This window comes from Juglans regia, chromosome 14, assembly GCF_001411555.2.
Source record: "Juglans regia cultivar Chandler chromosome 14, Walnut 2.0, whole genome shotgun sequence".
Lineage (NCBI taxonomy): Eukaryota > Viridiplantae > Streptophyta > Magnoliopsida > Fagales > Juglandaceae > Juglans > Juglans regia.
The window spans coordinates 5,887,218-5,904,994 of NC_049914.1; the positions used below are offsets into that span (position 1 = coordinate 5,887,218).

A 17,777-nucleotide genomic window follows, 5' to 3' on the forward strand; every position below is an offset into this window, starting at 1 on the left:
TTACAAACGGAGGCCAGCCATTTCAAACCAGATTTGTTCAAACGCCTTCACAATGAGACCGTGGTACTCGTTAGAATTGAGTGACAGGTAACAAGCAAGTAGGTCTTCCAAATCCTTTGATGCCCGGATATTGTTTTCGACAATCATCTCCACCATTGAATCTCTAAAGTCTGTCTGTGGATCCATTGAGGATTTGACAATGGCAAAGCTCCCTGATAGGCTTCTATTCCTTGAGGACACGCTCTTTCTGGCATGAGCTCGAATCTTCCTGCCTGCAAGTCTTGGAGAATTGGCTCTAAGTCTTATACCAGCAGAATTAGCAGCGGACCTTCGAACAAGAGGATTGGGTTTACGCTCCTTTTGAGTCCTAATTCTTTCCCTCTTGAAAATTTTGACAGATAGCGATCCGCGTGTTTCCATCTCCTCCAGTTTAGCTGAGCCTCTAAACTTGGTTGCTTCAATGGTCTTATGATCAGATTTCATTGGCCTTGTCAAAATTGGAGGAAGGTCGAGCTTTGAAATCGAATGAAACCCATCTATATTCTTCACTTCCCTGGTAAAGGATTCGTTGTTCATATCAATGATAATATCAGTAGATGAAGAACAGACTCCACAATTACAAGAGCTTGAACACGACCGTAGCTCAAATGAATCAGGAGCAGCCCACTGTTCAGACTCTGAATCAGATAGAAGAAGAGATTCATGGATGGTAGAGATAGTGGGGCTGTCATTAGGGGAGACAGAGTAAGTTGGAGACTGAAATGGACTCTGCTCAGTCCAAATTGAATCAAGCGTGGCAGGACAACTACAGCCAGCAGAGACAGAGGAGGTGACAAGTCTAGGAGAAGGCTTGTAAATAGTTTTTCTGTTGGTTCTTCTCTTAGATGATCTTCTTGGTGGATCAGGGAAATGAGTTTCTGAGGCTTTTGAGTGTTTAGATGAAATGGAGAACTTATCGGCAATGGTGGATTCTGTCGAATAATAAGAGCACCTTGGCTGAGAGAACTGGGGTTCATGTGATTCTGTGGCGGTCGTGGAGGGTGGTTTTCTTTCACTGGGATGAGAGGAGTCATGCTTCCTGGTTCTTCTGCTCATGTCTTTGAGCTTGTAAAACCAGGCATTTGGCATCATATCTGACAATCTAAACTTGTAATTGCCCATCAAGAAATAGAACTCTTCTGTGTCACTGGGGACAGTCCTCTCTCGAAGCTTGTTTATGTTTTACTGAGACTGAGTTTTGAATATGGCAGGAGTAAGATGAAGAAAACAAGAATAAAGACATACAAAGTTTGGTTTATAAAATGGTAAGGAAAAAGGAAAATGGGATCCACCAGGAATACTCGGAATGAAAGCGAGGGAGCAGGAATGTCAATGAAAATGAATTCCCTTCATCATTGCCACAAGCACAACTGCACACAATAGCATTTGTTTTCAAGTATATTGACATATTATGCTTTGGTCTATGCAGGATTATCTTATGAATTTCACTCCAAGATAAGAAAGCTAGTAAATTCCAAAAAAAAAAATCAGTTTTGAATCGACTGTTCATGACTTTTTTATGCATTACAGTGAATACCAATACATTGCTTTTATTTATCATTTCTTGTATGGATTATCAATTGCTTATTGATGTTCAGGATTCTCAATTCTTAACTGGACTCTCTCTATCTCTCAATTTTTTAATCTAAAGTGGCATTAATGGCAATGATGATCCTAAATGCCCTAAAGAGAAGGAAATGATGATTTTATTAACAGGCTAGACCCATTTGTCCATTAAGTGCTCTATGTTCCCATCAATCCATGCTCCATTAGCAGTAATATTCTGTGCCTTCTTTTCAACTGCTTGATGTCCAGGAGGCTCACATGTGACCTGCCTGGTGCTGGAAATTCAGTAACTGGTCCCAGCAAAACTCTTGCCCATAAGCAGACCTGAGGGCACCAATCATGGAATGCCATCTCAACTCTTCAATTCATTAGATCCAGATATGATTTGCTACCAAGTTCTTTGCAAACTTAAGGGAAACCCTTGGATGACTTTTATGTATAGTTTCCTACTTGAGAATGAATTAAAGTATTCACAAAGGCTGATGTAAGATGCAGATTGGTTGCCCCAAAAAGTGCAAAAAACACTCCAATGACTAGGAGGCTTGCTGATGTTTGGAGCTTTCCCCTCTGGTATTCTTGAGTTTACTGGAGAGACATGCTTCCTAAGCACCCTAATGGCCTAAACTTCCAACTCTATGCTAATGATGGCTTCACATGGTTCCTGTATAGGACTGCCCTATGTTTGTAGAAAGATAAATCTCAGGATTCCAACCACAATAGGACTTGAAACAACTCCGGAAACTAACAAATATGGTTGGATTGCAGCAACATGCAAATTAGTCATTTGGAAATGGGTGGGACATGAATCTCATACATTCAAGAAAATGGCTCTAGAGTAGGGGCACTACCCGTACCCCGCCCCCGTCCATGCGGGGAAGGGGTACCCTGTCCATAGCCAAGGGTGTGGGGGTGGATCTCCATCCGTCCGCCCCCTCCTGCTGGACCTTCAGCCCAATTAAGTTATCTGGGCCCAAAATGGCTCAGAATCTGTTTTTGAGCCCAAAATTTAACTAAAATAAATAAATATATTTAAAAAATGAAACAAAAAATAAAATATTTAGATAGAACTATTAACTATATTCTAAGTTTCAACTAATACTATTAAGTATTAACTAATAATCATCACTAAGGCACTAAACTATCACAATTTACAATTATACAAATTAAGAGAACTAATAAACTATTACAATATTACAAACTCATCTAAAAATAGTAAATATTACAAATTGTACTATTAACTATTGTAGCAATATTACAATTAATTGTAAATTAACACAATCATAACATTTCAATTTGATCAATTTGGGGTGGCGCCGTGGCGGTGAGTTCACTGAGTGGTGAGTTGGGTTGACTATTGTGAGCAATGTTTTGAATACCGTACCGGATGGCGTACCGGTCAAGACACTGGAACGAAATATTTCGGTACCGGTACCGTTTCGTGTACTGTTTCGGGATAGTCGATATATGAATAAATTATATATATAAATATATATAACAATTATATTCTAAAATAATAGTTTATATATGAATAAATTATATATAAATACATACATACATATAAATTATAAATAGTCTAGTCTAAATTGGGGGTCAAAAAATGAACTTGTAGTTTGAAAAAATGAAAAAAAAAAAAAAAAACAGAGGCCTAAATATCGGCCGGTACTGGCCGAAATATAGGCCGGTACAGGCCGAAATTTAGGTAGAAACGGCCGGTATTTTGGCCAGTACGGAACATATATAGTACCTGTACCGGCCTGACGGCCGAAACGAAAAATTTCGACCGTACCGGCCGGTACGGTACGAAATTAAAAACATTGATTGTGAGACTAAAAATCAAGATCATAAAAGTTAATAAGTTATAAACCTGCAATATTAATAAGTTAAAAATAAAACAAATTATATTATGAAGTTAAAAACATGAAACAAAAATTTAAAATACAAAATATTAAAAGTATTAACCAATATGAGATTGGACCATTGGAATTTGGGATGCAGATGAGGCTGATGAGCATAGATCTTGGGTCCTTAGGATTAGGATTTGGTTATACATCCACGTTTCTATTAATCCGAAACCCTAAATCAATTTAGGGTTCCAATCCGAATTAATAAGCCACAAATTCACTATCATGTATTCAATCATCAAAATTCAAAACACATTACATAATACAAACCCAAAAAAAAAAAAAAAATCGGGACAGATTCACACACAGTTCATCAATCATCAATGATTCAAACCACATGCAATCAAGTCTTCACATCACATAATTCACAAAATCTCATCCTCCATCTCCGATTAAACCCCATTATTCTTCCAATCTCTATTCCATAAATCATAAAAAAATATTTTTTTAACCAAGATTCTTACCTTCGATGACAGAGATGAAGACGACGACGGCGTAATTTGAGAGTTCTTTGACGGTGATAGAGATTGGAGAATCAGAGATGCAGAGAGGGAGCGAGGCTCAGAGAGAGAGAGAGAGAGAGAGAGAGAGAGAGAGAGAGAGAGAGAGAGAGAGAGAGATTCAGAGTATTTATATATATATAAATACTTATATATATATTATATAAAGTAGGACGGGGTGGGGTGGGGCCGGAGTCACCCATATCCTGCCCCCGCCTTGGGTGCCAGATGCGGGCGGGGGCCACCCGCCCCTACATTTGGTGGACGGGGTAATCCGCCCACCACAAGAGAGGGGGGGTGGATGGGGGGCAGGGCCCACCCCTACTCAAGAGGCAATGGTTTATGCATCTTTATATTCATATTCATATTTGTATAATATCTCTTCAAATTGGTCTACATTGAATTATACATCTTTAAAATTTAGCATAGTTATGAATAGTGTTTCTTCAAATTTTGAAAAAATACTATTCACTTTCTAAACATTATTTTACTGTTTTTTCTCTCATATCCATTAAAATCAACTTTGTGGAATTTGTATTAAGATGATTTTGATATATGAAATTTATATTAAGTTAATGATATAAAGTGTTTTTTAGTACATATTAATATTTATTGATAAAATTGGTCATTTTAATATATGAAATTGGTAATATTTAGATATATGGAATTGATATTTTTGAGAACATGGTGCTAATTGTAAAATATAAAAAAATAAAAATAGTAATAAAAAAATAAAAATATTTTATTATTATTTAGTTCAAAGATGCATGATCTAATATGTAAATTTTTTTTTATACGTAAAATCAATCATTAAAAAATATGATTTTTAAGGAAATAATGCTAGTGCTAACCAGCTTGATATTGACTCTGGTGTTGAAAATAAACAGTTCTTCTACGTACAACCGCCAGTTGCAACCGTAGGGTAATCGTCACTTGCCATGTTAGTAAATATATTAAAAAAAAAAACAACACAGAGGAAATGAAAAGAAATAAGTCTTGGTTCTGGAATATAAGGTATTGATTCTGGAAGATAAACACTCAAGATCATTTTGTCTGTATCTTCCCAGCAATGGTTGTCCTTTGGAGCGTTATTTTCAATATTAGCCACACTTAGAGCATTCTCATTGGATTAGCTAAAAGCTAAATCCAATGAGAATTTAGCTATTAGGTGGATAAATTGCTCACATTGAATTAGTTACAGTAATATCCAAACTAATTTCCAAATTTGGAAGACACTATTCATTCATCAAATCCTTTTTATATTATTTCTTTCTCTTTCCTTTTAATATTAATTATTTCTCTCTCCATTTTAAATGACAATTGAAAAAATATAATTAGAATACAATTACAAATTAATATATAATATTATAAATAGTAAAATATGAAAAAATAAAATAAATTCATAATTAAAAAAATTAAAAATTTTTCAAAATTATTAATTACTCATCACTATATAATGAATAAATAGATAATTCAATTTGGAGATTTGATGTGAATAGTCAAAATTAAATTCATCTTATATTATTTTATTGTCATATAATGAAAAAATGGCTATTCCAATATAGAGATTTATATAAATGGAATAGCTAAAAGTTAAATTCATCTTACATTCATAAAAAATGTACTTTAATTTAGCTATTCCAATGAGAGTGCTCTTACAATATCATTTTGCTTGGAACTGGTCAACAATGGCCGTCCTTTGAAAAGTCATTTCCTTTTCTCTCCCTTCTACCATTTCTTGAATTTCTTTAACAACTCTTACTAGTACGATAACATGGGCTTTTTTTTTTTGTCTTTCTGCTCGATCTCTTTCTTTGACCCTCTCACTCCCAAGTTGGCTTGGGTTTTCATCAGATATATACTAGTTAATTTCAGAGAATAGGGCGCTGGATTTTGGTCATTTCTTGTTGCTCTATTTGAAAGTTCATTTGCATCCAAAAATCAATCGGGGCCTCGTAAGTGTCAGGAAATGGGAGGAAATGTTGTATTTTTACCGCCCAAACTCATTTTTGCAGAGCATTTCGAGTGAAAAGAAGAAGACCACTGACTGAAAAATGCCCAATCCCATTTCGACTGCAGAGCATTTAGATTGGAAAGAAGAAACTGACCATTCTACTCCTTTTTTCTCTTCCAATCCCATGTGGTTGCGCTTCGACGAGGATTTTTTATTCCTCTTTTTCATGAATTTTTCTAGATTTTTATTCCTCTTTTTTTCTTCCATTTGCTAATTTCTCTTCTAATTCTTGGATATGAGCTGTTGTCTGCTTTGTGGGTACTAGAGAATGAAAGAGCTTTGTTGTTTCGAGCTGCTACTAAGACTTGAAGCTCTCTAGCGGATGTTCAGGTTGCCTAGCGACGTAATCGAGGAGTCCCTCTCCGGCCTTGTTGTCGCCATGGACGTATGTGCTCTTTACGAAAGTCTGCCCTAAGAAGATCACAACGAAGAGGAAGAGTGCAGAGGAGAAAAAGAGGGGATAGAAGTAAGCCAAGATGGTGATGAAACTGGGTGCTACGAGGACGATGGTGAGAGAGAGAGTGAGAGCAAAGATGATGGGGAACTTGTGCTCGAGAAGCTTTTCTAGGATCTCCATGGCTTCTTGGGTTTGGCAGAGAGGGCGAGAGAAAGAGGAGATGTGTGTTGGAGTGGAGAAGACGAAGGGAAGGAAAGGGGTTGGCTTCGCGGAGAAGCCCAACAGTGAGTGCGTTTTGAGTTATCAAATGAAACGGGACGTTTAATCTCCACGTGGGCTACGGTTTCTCAAAGATTCCCCAGGACGGTTGTCTATAGCATTTTTCGAAAATAAATGCATGCATCACAAAACCTATTGGGTGATGCTACAGCCCCCGCTGGGAGCTCCCGTTGGGGGATGTAGTATTATTTTATATGTGTTTTGTTTAAATAATTTTTTATATAGATTTTTTAATATTTTAAAATATTTTTAAAAAATAAAATAAATTTAAAATATTATTAAGAAAATACTTTCTTAATCAAAAAGTAAAAAATATATATATTAAAAAATATTTTCTTAATCACGAAGTAAAATAAAAAATTATAAAAAATATATATTTATAATTTTTTATTTTACTTTATGATTAAGAAAGTATTTTTTAATAATATTATGATTTTTTTTAAATATTTAAAATGGACATGCTACAGCCCCTGTTGGGGGTTTCCGTTGGGCTTAGCATGTACTTTTCTATGTGTATTTTTTTAATTTATTTTTTATATAGATATTTTTTACACTTTTAAATATTTTTAAAAAATAAAATAAATTTAAAAAATTATTAAAAAATACTTCCTTAATCAGAAAGTAAAAAAAAAATTATTAAAAAATACTTCCTTAATCACAAAGTAGAATAAATGTTATTTTTTATTCTATTTCGTGATTAAAAATGTATTTTTTAATAATATTGTAATTTTTATTTTATTTTTTAAAATATTTAAAATTATTAAAAATATCTATATAAAAAAAATTAAAAAAAAATAGATAAAAAAATACTACTGCTCAACGAGACATGTAGCATTTTCCTAGACGGAAATCATCATTTAGAAGAACGAGGAGCAAATCCGAATGATACCCTTGATCGACATATGATACTAAAGCACCATTATGAGAATCAGCAAACAGATAAGACGTCTCCTTCATGGACTAGCACGATACCATTGATATCACTCTCAATAGGTTTTGTATTATATAAAAAATATAAATTATTCAAAGAATTATTTTAAAAAAGAGTTTTAACTGATTATATAAAAAAACTATAAAATATAATTAACTACAATAACTAGTTACATGTAGTAGATACTGTTCATCTTGTAATTTTTTTTTTATTATTATTAATATTTCATTTACTCCTTTATTTTCTTTTATTTTGATTTTTATCATGTAAGTAAATTCTTTTTATTATTCATTATTTAAAACACATATATTTCATTTTCTTCTACAAAATATATTAGAAATATTTTTAAACTAATTTTTTCATATTTTGATTTTATTTTTAATTTTTATTTTGCTTATATATTTTTGTTTTAAGAGTATAGGACTGAATTATTTTACATTGTATATAAAAACAAATTATAAATATAAAAAAAATATATGGATATTGTAAATTTATTGGTAGAAATGTAGTATTTAAAAAAAATTAAAAAAGAATATTTAAATGATATAGAGAAAAAATAGATAAGATGATGGATGACATATTGTAAAAATTAGTATGTAAAATAGAAAAATTAAGTTTTGGTAATGTATTTTAAAGGAGAGCGGTGCAACTCTGCCACTCAGAGTAGCCCGCTCCAAGTGACCGCTAGCCAAATTTATCTTTTCATTTTTTTTTTCAATTTTTTTATTCATATTTTTTTATCATTTTAAAACAATTTTAATAAATATAAAAAAAAATATCAATACACTAACAACTACTTCCTTAACTATTAAGTAAAGAAAAAAAATTAAAAAAAAATTAAAATACATGAGGTGTCAAAATAATTAGACAAATTGAATGGACAAAATAATATTTTTCTTTAAAGAATATGATAAATAATCTATTGAGAGTGCTCGGGACTAGAATGAAACTCTAAAATGATAACGGGTCACATTATATATTTCAATAAATTCAAAAATATTTTAATTACAAAGAAATTTCATAAAAATAAACATACAAATTGACGTGTGTTAATCTAATTTTTAAAAGAGCAACCTAAACATAGCATTTAATATCGATAATTTTCTTACTTAAATAATGAGTTGAAAAATAATTTTTACAATAATTTTCAGATCATTTTCACCCCTGATTTTATTAGTTTTTTAGACGTGCGAGGGGGTGGGTTGTCAATGCCACGAACAGAAATTAAAATGATCGACAGCCAATCGGCAAATTAGAAGAGCATTTAAACCTATTGGAGCAAAAAGGGTCCTCCAAAATTTGCAGATTACTCAAGTTGTAAACCAACCTAACAAAATCATGCCAAAGTAAAAATATGCAGCATTTATATATATATATATATATATATATATATATATATCTATAACCACGAAAACTTTTTGCTCGTGGTATAAACTGAACGGCAAACTAATATATGATGGAGGGCTTTTCTAATCTATAAAATAGGTCCCTTTTAATTTGTTTAATTCAAACATTTTTTACAATTTAGAAAGAGATTGACACAATTTGTAGACTCCACAGCATTATAGTATTATACCTCAGCATTAATTACAGTGAGATTCACATATTGTGTCTATATCTTTTCGAATTGTAACAAATATTTTGATAAAAAAATATGTAGAAAATCATCATCCGAGAAAAGCATATCTTAATAATAAAGATAATACTAGATACAGTCTTGAAGTATGCAATCTCTACGTACTCTTTTTGAAAAAAATAATAATTATTAAAAAAATAATTTTTCACGTGTTTCTTAGATTTATCTATCCTTTTAAAAGAAGTCTACTAAACTTGCAGACTGCAAATATCATGTGTTTGATATCAAATTAGCAGTCCATGGCGTGCGTCTAAATTCCCCTGATAACCAAATGGTCATAGTTGTCCTATCAAAACAAAATAATAATAATAATAATAATAATAATAATAATAATAATAGAATAAATATAGATATAAGTCATTATTGAGAGTATCTATTTTATATACATGATGTGACATCATCTAGATCATACATCTCCCCAAGTGAGTGTTGAGAATAATCAACTAGAAGCAGCCACGCAATAAGTACAAAATATGTATTATTATAATAACTTCTTTCTAATATTACTCATAATAATAATAATAATAATAATAATAATAATAATAATAGTCATAGTTGTTTGGAAGTCAAAGGACAACGCATATCCTTAGCTGGAAACTCGCCAAGACAGAATTGGTTTACAATGAGGTATCCCACTCTACCTAGACGTGGTTCCGACCAGCACCACACCAATTAGGTATTCTTTAGTTAAATAAGCATCACAAACAACCTTAACTAATTAGCAATCTCTCTCCCAGACAAGAGTTCACTTTTCAACTTCCCTCTCTTCTTCTCTTCCTGTCTGTTACACCAACCGTCACGCCAACAAAGTTTGAGGCATCCCACCTCACCCCACAACCATATCAAAGACAACGAACGCCACCACCCAGCCTCCATTCCTTCAACAACACTCAGCATTCAAATCATTAGAGATGACACTCGAAGCATTAGCTGCCTTTGGATCCAAGCTTCTAAACCCATGCAGAAAATTCCTTCTAGTCTTCAAATTTAGAATCAGAAAACCAGTCTTTATAAGAGCCCTTCGAGCTCGTCCTCGCCGTACCAAAGCAGAGAAAAGTCCACCAAAGAATCGAATAACTGCATTACTAACAGGCTACCGCCCAATTAGGAAGTCAAAAGAGATGGAAAGAGTAAGGGAGCTTTCAAATGGACATAGTGGAGGGCGGGAAGGACAGCTCTTTCCATCACCTATCACCCCGGCTTATGTGAAGGCTACAAGGGCTGGCAAAAGGGAAGCTTCAGGTGATGAAGATGTGGAAGATGCATGCAGGAGTTTTGAGAACTACTTGGTGGAGATGATTGCAGAAGAAGGGAAAGTAAGGGACTTGATGGATGTGGAGGAGCTTCTTCAATGCTGGAAGAGTCTAAAGAGTCCTGTCTTCATTGACTTGGTTTGCAGATTCTATGGAGAACTATGCAAGGACTTGTTTTCCACCAAGGATGAAAAAAGTGATAGCCCTTAAGGATTCAGTAATTACACCGTTTTCTCTTCTTTTCCCGCTTCTCATCAGAACCTGTTTATTTTATCCTCCCTCTCACTCTGTTTCTTGAGTTACGTTTTTTGTGAAAAGATGATACAGTTCCGAAAATAATATCTATCAGAAACCTCATATTATTATTATGCAAATAGTATGCATTCATGCCGCAAGACCTCCACAACCCGTTAACAAGATAGAATTTAGCAAGACACTAGGAGCCGTTGTTCTGTGTTGAATTACATAACATTAGCCAAACCAGCAGATGAACAGAAGATATCTATTTACAGTTCAAAAAAGTAATAAACAAGATCCCTGCGGTCTACATTGTAGATTCATCAAAACTGGTCACTGGAAACTTAAAACTCTGAGCTTGTTTGTTCAATTGCATCATACACTACTAGTTATAGTTCCCAAAATCACAATAACAGCTTTCAACTACCTTGAGTTTTTTTGTTTTCAATAACTACATTGAACTAATTATCAACATTTTACAAACAAGAGGTCAATAGGTTCTGCTAAGTTGAAGTTAGTCCAAGCACCTCCATCTAGCATTTACCAAGCGATGATTTCGGATCCGAAAGATACACCCGAGACCTCACTAATGTCTCTCCGATTTTAAAACCAGGCATGACCATAAGCCCAACTACAGGTATAGCATATTTTTCATCGGCCACAGCTGCACCTTCCATACCCTCTTCAACAGATTCCATATGCACATCTGAGAACAAACTACCTCTGCCGACAGTAAACATCTTTGCTTTGGGATCTATTGAAGCTGCAATGCCTTGAAAGGCCCAGACCCACTTTGCCATTTTTGCAAATATTTGGTAGAATGGCGTCCTGGGATGCTTGCCACTTAACACAAATGTCCTATGATCAAGATTTCCAAAGAATGATGCTTCCAGCATTGGATGGATTACTAATAGATACTTTTTTCTACAGAATTCCGCAAATTCAGAATTTGGATATTCTGTCAGAGCATCAATTGGATCATCTAACCTCATAACAGCATCCACACTATAGGATTTAAGCCCAATACCATAAAACATTCTCCGTGCTATGTACGCTTCAAATGCATACTTCTTGTGGGACCTTTTGGAATAAACAACTGCACCTGCGATTGATTTTGCTGCCAGATCTAGATCCCAACCTGAAGCTTTCATCAAGCTAATTATTGGCTTTGCAAAATCATGAATGGACTTGGAAGCAGCATTGAAAGCATCTTCCAGTGTGGTAATGCTCAAAACCCTTGCATTCTTCTTCTCCAGGCTTACTTGCCTGATCTTCTCAACCAATCCATTATTCCCCAACTCCAGTTCCTGCAGCTCTTGTCGCAAATGAAGAATCTCAGAATTTTTAGCCTTGACTTGAGACTTTAAGTCTTCCAACAGCCTCTCACCAAATTCAATTTCGACTTGCAATTGACTGGAGCCAGAGGAATTAAACTTTGCTTTCTTTGTAAATTGCTTCTCTTTATAGGCATGCTTAATCTTGCGAAGTGCTTCAAGCTGGGCCACAACAAGTTCATCAGCAGCTACAATCTTTTCTGGTTTATATGGAATATGAGCTTCCTGAAGCTGAACATAAGCCAATTTGAGAGCTGAAACTGTGTCAAATAACATCATGACCTCCCTGTCGCCATACACAATGACATTGCTTCTGCTCAAAACTTCAATGGGCTGAGGATGCACTTTTTCTCTATCACATTTTGTCTCCTCAGAAGCGTCACTGCTATCCTCACCCAATGGGGAAGTATTGTTTTTGGGGTTGTGGTGGTGGGGGTGGTTTTTCTGCTGATTAGCATTTTCAGGGGGTCCGACACCAATAGATCTCAGTTTACAAAGTTTTGCAAATTTGGAGACAATTTCGGATATGTTTGAGAAGGGCTTAGATGATTTAGTGGCGGCATGTTCCATTGCTTAAGGATCAAATAACCTAAAGTTGATACAGATCTAATTCAAGGTGCCTTTAACTTCCACAATGAGTAAATTTCCAAGTATAAATTACGACTAACCCTACGGAAAGTGTGGGGTACAAAATCCTAATAGCATCCACAAATTTCCCCTAGAAGAACCACGATTCCCGGTAGCGTACCTTAAACCCTCTGGCAGTGTCAGGGAACAGACAAATATAAAGCAAGAAACTTGGGTTTTAGTTAGCTCCTTTAATTAGACTAAATAAGTACAAAGAATAACAATTTGGCTTAAAAAGAAGGAGCAGAAATTCAAACTACTTAAAGCGCTTGCCTTTATACCTAAAACCTCCACTTAAATAATTTACCAAATCATAGGCCGTCCTGGATCAAACTTCAGTTTCAAGAGGCTTTAGCATCAAGCTTTAAAAATAGAAGCACCGAGAACGAAAAGCTTTTTATGTTGTTACTCTGAAAAAGGACACGCCTTTGTACCAACACAATGTAGATAAAGAGAGGAGATTCACCAAAGATCAAACTTGAGCATCAAGTGGCTTTACCATCGAGGTTCAGTACAGGAAACAAGAAGGTGCCAGAACCCAATATTTTTCTTGTACCAAACAATGAATATGAGCTTCTTACCCGAAGAACAAATGTCTGGGTTGAGCACAAACAAACACAACGCAAAGCAAAGGAGCGAGTTCTACAAACCCCAGAGAGAGAAAGACAGCGAGTGAACCTTGGACTTTGAGTTTGCGATCCACAACAATGCCACCCAAACAGAATATATTGTGCAGCTGCAAGAGCAAAAGTTGCAAAAACTAAAATGTAATGCCAAGAACGACGACGTTTCGGCCCCCGCAGGAATCAGGTCTGATCAAAGTCGATGAATTTTTGGTTGGGATTGGGGCATGGCTCTGGAAGTATAGTCTGTTTTCTAGCAGTGCACCAAAACCAAGTTGGCATTTTGTGTTTGAATCTCTCCAGTCTAGAGACTGTTTGCTTGTGTTTTTTAGGTGGGAAACTAGGGGTGTGTGAAAATGTGAGGCCGTAATTTTACTAATATTTTTCATCATTTTTTATCAAGTTTTCCTTTTGTTTGTTTTGGGTGGTGGAGGAGGGAAGGAGATCTGAACATGGAATCTGTGCTGTTTCAGAAACTGCTCGCTGAGTTTGAATTCTTTCTTTTTTTTTTTCTTTGGCAATTCTTGGTTGGAGTTGTTAAAGAAAGAACCGCACGCAGATTACCGAGAAAAGATTTTTAACATCGCGCTGTAACCACAAAGGGTAAACGCACGTGGCTTTCTTTACCCCCTTCCATGTCAGGACTCGGGCCTCCTCACGCACCCCAATGCTAAAGTTAAAGACTTTTTATCTTCCAGATGCACAGAGTTCCAGGTCGGATCTCAGCCGTGCATAGCATGCCGAACATCTTTAGATTATTATAGAAAAGTTAAAAACATACAAAATCCAAATCCATAAGATTTTATTGTACTTATTGACACTGTTCATTAAATAATGCCCTTAATAGAGATTGTTAAGATCCAAAGCTCTCCCCGGTCCCCCATCATCTTGCTTCGCTGCTTTTGGTCGATATAAATATCAATGGTTAAAATAGACAATCAAATTATTCACGGCATTTCACTTTTTATAACTATTTTATCTGAAATAATGTTATTTTTCATATTGAATTTTATTGTTTTTAATCATACTTACTAATATAATATATTTTAAGTGATGACTATTTAAAATTTATTAGAAAACGGAATTTAAGATGAAGAACTATATTTTACTTTCGGTGGTACTTTGATCACTCGAATAAATAGTTCAATTACCGGTATGTGTACAATATTTAGTTCTAACTTTCACATGTGGAAAAAGGAGTTACAAGTTGTGGATTGCTGCAGGTGACTTGCAGGTTGAAGATGAGAAGCAAAAAATACATTCAAAAGAAACTTTAATAAATTATAATAGGCTCGTTTTTTGATAAATTTGCATGAAAAAATCATGCAAAAGAAGAAATTCAAATTAACTCGTGCAACAATCCAACACGAGTGCTGATGTGGCGAGGAAAATTTTGCATGCTATGCTAGGTTTGTCTCGTTTCCAGTACGTATGGCTGTCTCGGTGGTCTCCAAGGCCCTTTGACGTCGGCGGGGAGGGCTCAGATATTTGTAAATCTGGTTTTGTGGTCTTCTCAGGTCATACCTGAGGTAATTGTTCCTTTTTTACAGCCGAAAATATTAGAAGGAGAAGTTTACGTCTAATTCTATAAGGAGGAATTGGAAAAATCGGCTGAACCTTCTAAATTTGTTGTTTTTTTGAAGTTTCTATGACAAAAGCCATCACTGGGCAGGATTCATGGATTTATTCATGGGCACTGGGGTTTGTCAAACCAGCCAATGGTGTCTGCTATGAGGAGGCCTTAGAACGTGTTTGTAAGATTTTCAAATGAGGAGGATTTCCTCAAAGCATTGTCCATGGAGAGTTGTGATATGGATGGTATTGTTTATTGCTTATTCCAGTGGACGACGGATTTAAATGAGGAGTCGGAATTGGCCTTAGTCCTGGTATGGATTATGCTTCCTGATTTGCCGCCGAATTATTATCATGAAGTTTTTCTCAAGAGTATTACGGCGCCGATTGGAGTATATTTGAGAAGAGATAATGCAACAAGATGTGCTACGAGGACTGATGGTGCTAGGGCTTGTGTATTGATGAACATTTCTCAGGAGCCAATTTAGCCTTTTTGGATTGGAACACCGAAGAATCCAACAAGTATTTTTCAGGAGGTTGTATACGAGACTTTGCCTGCCTTTTGTTCATATTGTAAGGTGCAAGGGCATAATCTAACTACATGCAAAGCGTCATAGAAGGTGGTGAAAGATGAGAAAAAGAAAGCCGTGGTTAAGCCGGATTGTGTTTGGGTTCCAAAAAAATATGATATTTCAGTAAATATTGAGTCGGGCCATGGTGGCCTAGCGGAAGGGATTTCCGGAGCTAGTTATTGAGATAGTTTCATCTGGTGGAATACAAGGGTTGGATTCAACTATTGCTGAAAAGGAGCATGAGGAAGTGCATGATGTGCATTGTGAAAATTATATGTTGGTTATGGGTACGCCTATGGATAGATGTTTCATGCATGGGAAACCTAGTGGGGCCCATGATAAAGGGGTTTTGGGCGTTGTTAGACACAAGTGGTGAAGTTTTGGCATTGCCTTTGGGGAATAGAGTGGGGGATGTGTCGGGAGATGTGGAGGTTTCTGCGCAGCCTTCTTTTGAAGGGGGAGAAATTGCGGATGCTGGTTTGCAGGTGGTAGTCTTTGCTGGGATGGGAAAAATGTGGCTTCTGTGTCTAATGGTGAAGGGGCGCTTCCCCATTTAGGGAAGGAGCGGGATGGTTGTTCGGATTCAGAGATTGCGACAAAGGAAGTGAATAGAGGAAGAATTTTACGTAGTTCATCCCGGGCTCCTAACAGGCCCTCTCGATTGAACTTATAATTAGTACGATCATGTTCTAGAATGTTTGAGGGCTTGGTACCTTGAAAAGACAACTTCAGTCACTATTGAAGTTTCATAAACCAAAAATATTAGTTGTGGCAGAGCCTTTTTGTGCAGATAGTCAATTGTTACATTGACAACATCTTCTATGTTTTAATGATTATATTTTGAATGGTGTTCAAGCAGGCAAGTTATGGGTTTTCTGGGATGAGGAGATACAGGTTAGTGTGCTGGGGATTTTTTAATCAACAAATCACAATGTCAATAAACTATTCAATGGTGGTGTCGGTGGTTTATGCGAAAGGTATGTACTTAGATCAACGTAATCTTTGGTCTAAGCTTCTTGCGTTCAATTCTTTGAGTTCTCTATGGGTTGTTATAGAGATTTTAACATTATTTAGGAAGATGGTGAAAGACGGGGAGGTCACCCAAGGTTGCCGTGTGCAATGGAGGATTTTTGCAACTTCATTGACGCTGGGGTCTGATTGAGGTTCCGTTTAGTGGGAATAAATTCTCTTGGTGTAATGGACAGGGTGGGATGGCGTGTAGTTGGGCTAGACTGGATAAAACTCTTTGCAATTTGTGTTGCTTGGATTTATTTCCATCGGTTTCTATTAAGTATTTGGCTCGTCGTTCATCAAATCATGCTCCAATGATCCTTGGATTGGTGGATCCGTTATTAAGGTATGGTCCGAGTTCTTTTAAGTTTCAACAGATGTGGACTTTGCATGAAGATTTTTGGAGATGTGTTTCCAGTGCTTGGCAGGGGAATATAGGAGGATCGGGTCTCTGGCAGCTTGCTCACAAGTTAAAAAGACTTAAAGTAGTTTTTTGAAGTTAAAATAAAGAGGTTTTGGGGTGGATAGAGGAGCATATTAAAAGTCTAGAGGCACGAATGGAGGAAGGGGAAGCACGACTTCAAGAAGGTTTTTCTGAGGATGTTGAAAATTATGTTTTGGTTACTAGAATTGAGCTCTCTTCTTGGTTAAAAATGGAGGAAATTCACATTGCTCAACAAGTCAAGAATGCTTGGGTTGCTCATGGTGAGATTAACTCTTCCTTTTTCAAAGCGATGTAGGTCTTGAAATGCATCTGAGTGATGGCCGAGTTTTATCCTCTTCGGAAGAAATACATGATGTTGCAGTTGTATATTTTGAGGATTTTCTTCAAGAATATCTTGGAAGTTCCATTCTAGACTTGTCATAATTAATTCAAGTTATGGTGGCAGATGAGGAAAATCAAGACCTGTGCAGAGTTCCTTCTGAGCAAGAGATTAAATATTTTTTATAATATCAACCTCACTCAAGAGTTAGTTTATGATTTAAATAAGTTAATTAGAGGGGGGAAATATTATGATGAAAATTGACGTAGCCAAGACGTATGACACTATTGATTGGAATTTTTTATTTCATGTGTTGAGAGCTTTTGAATTTTCGGTAGAAGTTTGTAATATGCTTTCACAATGTCACTCCATGGTACTCTGTTGTTATAAATGGGACGGCTAAAGGCTTCTTTAAGGGTGGCAGAGGTCTTCGCCAAGGGCCAAGGTGATCCCCTTTCACTTATTTATTCATCCTTGTGGATGAGGTATTTTCTCGTCACTTAAAACAAAGATTTGAGGTA

The 17,777-nt window shown here is 35.7% G+C and overlaps 3 protein-coding genes across 3 annotated transcripts; 1 reads left to right on the top strand and 2 right to left on the bottom strand.

The window, feature by feature from the left end:
- On the bottom strand, nucleotides 1-1,214 carry LOC108996905 (transcription repressor OFP4-like). Its single transcript, XM_018972948.2, has one exon. It carries the CDS (start codon nucleotides 1,159-1,161, stop codon nucleotides 1-3), a length of 1,161 nt encoding a protein of 386 aa, XP_018828493.1. The 5' UTR covers nucleotides 1,162-1,214.
- An 8,914-nt stretch (nucleotides 1,215-10,128) lies between these two features.
- Nucleotides 10,129-10,849, top strand: LOC108996907 (transcription repressor OFP17-like). The gene has a single exon (XM_018972949.2). It carries the CDS (start codon nucleotides 10,175-10,177, stop codon nucleotides 10,724-10,726), a length of 552 nt encoding a protein of 183 aa, XP_018828494.1. The 5' UTR covers nucleotides 10,129-10,174; the 3' UTR covers nucleotides 10,727-10,849.
- Nucleotides 10,850-11,142: 293 nt separating this feature from the next.
- Nucleotides 11,143-13,804, bottom strand: LOC108996870 (protein GRAVITROPIC IN THE LIGHT 1). The gene has a single exon (XM_018972912.2). It carries the CDS (start codon nucleotides 12,655-12,657, stop codon nucleotides 11,287-11,289), a length of 1,371 nt encoding a protein of 456 aa, XP_018828457.1. The 5' UTR covers nucleotides 12,658-13,804; the 3' UTR covers nucleotides 11,143-11,286.
- Between the last annotated feature and the right edge of the window lie 3,973 nt (nucleotides 13,805-17,777).

What these genes read in the sequence shown, in the direction of transcription:
- LOC108996905 (XM_018972948.2), bottom strand. Translation starts at nt 1,161, where the DNA reads ATGGGCAATTACAAGTTTAGATTGTCAGATATGATGCCAAATGCCTGG.
- LOC108996870 (XM_018972912.2), bottom strand. Translation starts at nt 12,657, where the DNA reads ATGGAACATGCCGCCACTAAATCATCTAAGCCCTTCTCAAACATATCC.
- LOC108996907 (XM_018972949.2), top strand. Translation starts at nt 10,175, where the DNA reads ATGACACTCGAAGCATTAGCTGCCTTTGGATCCAAGCTTCTAAACCCA.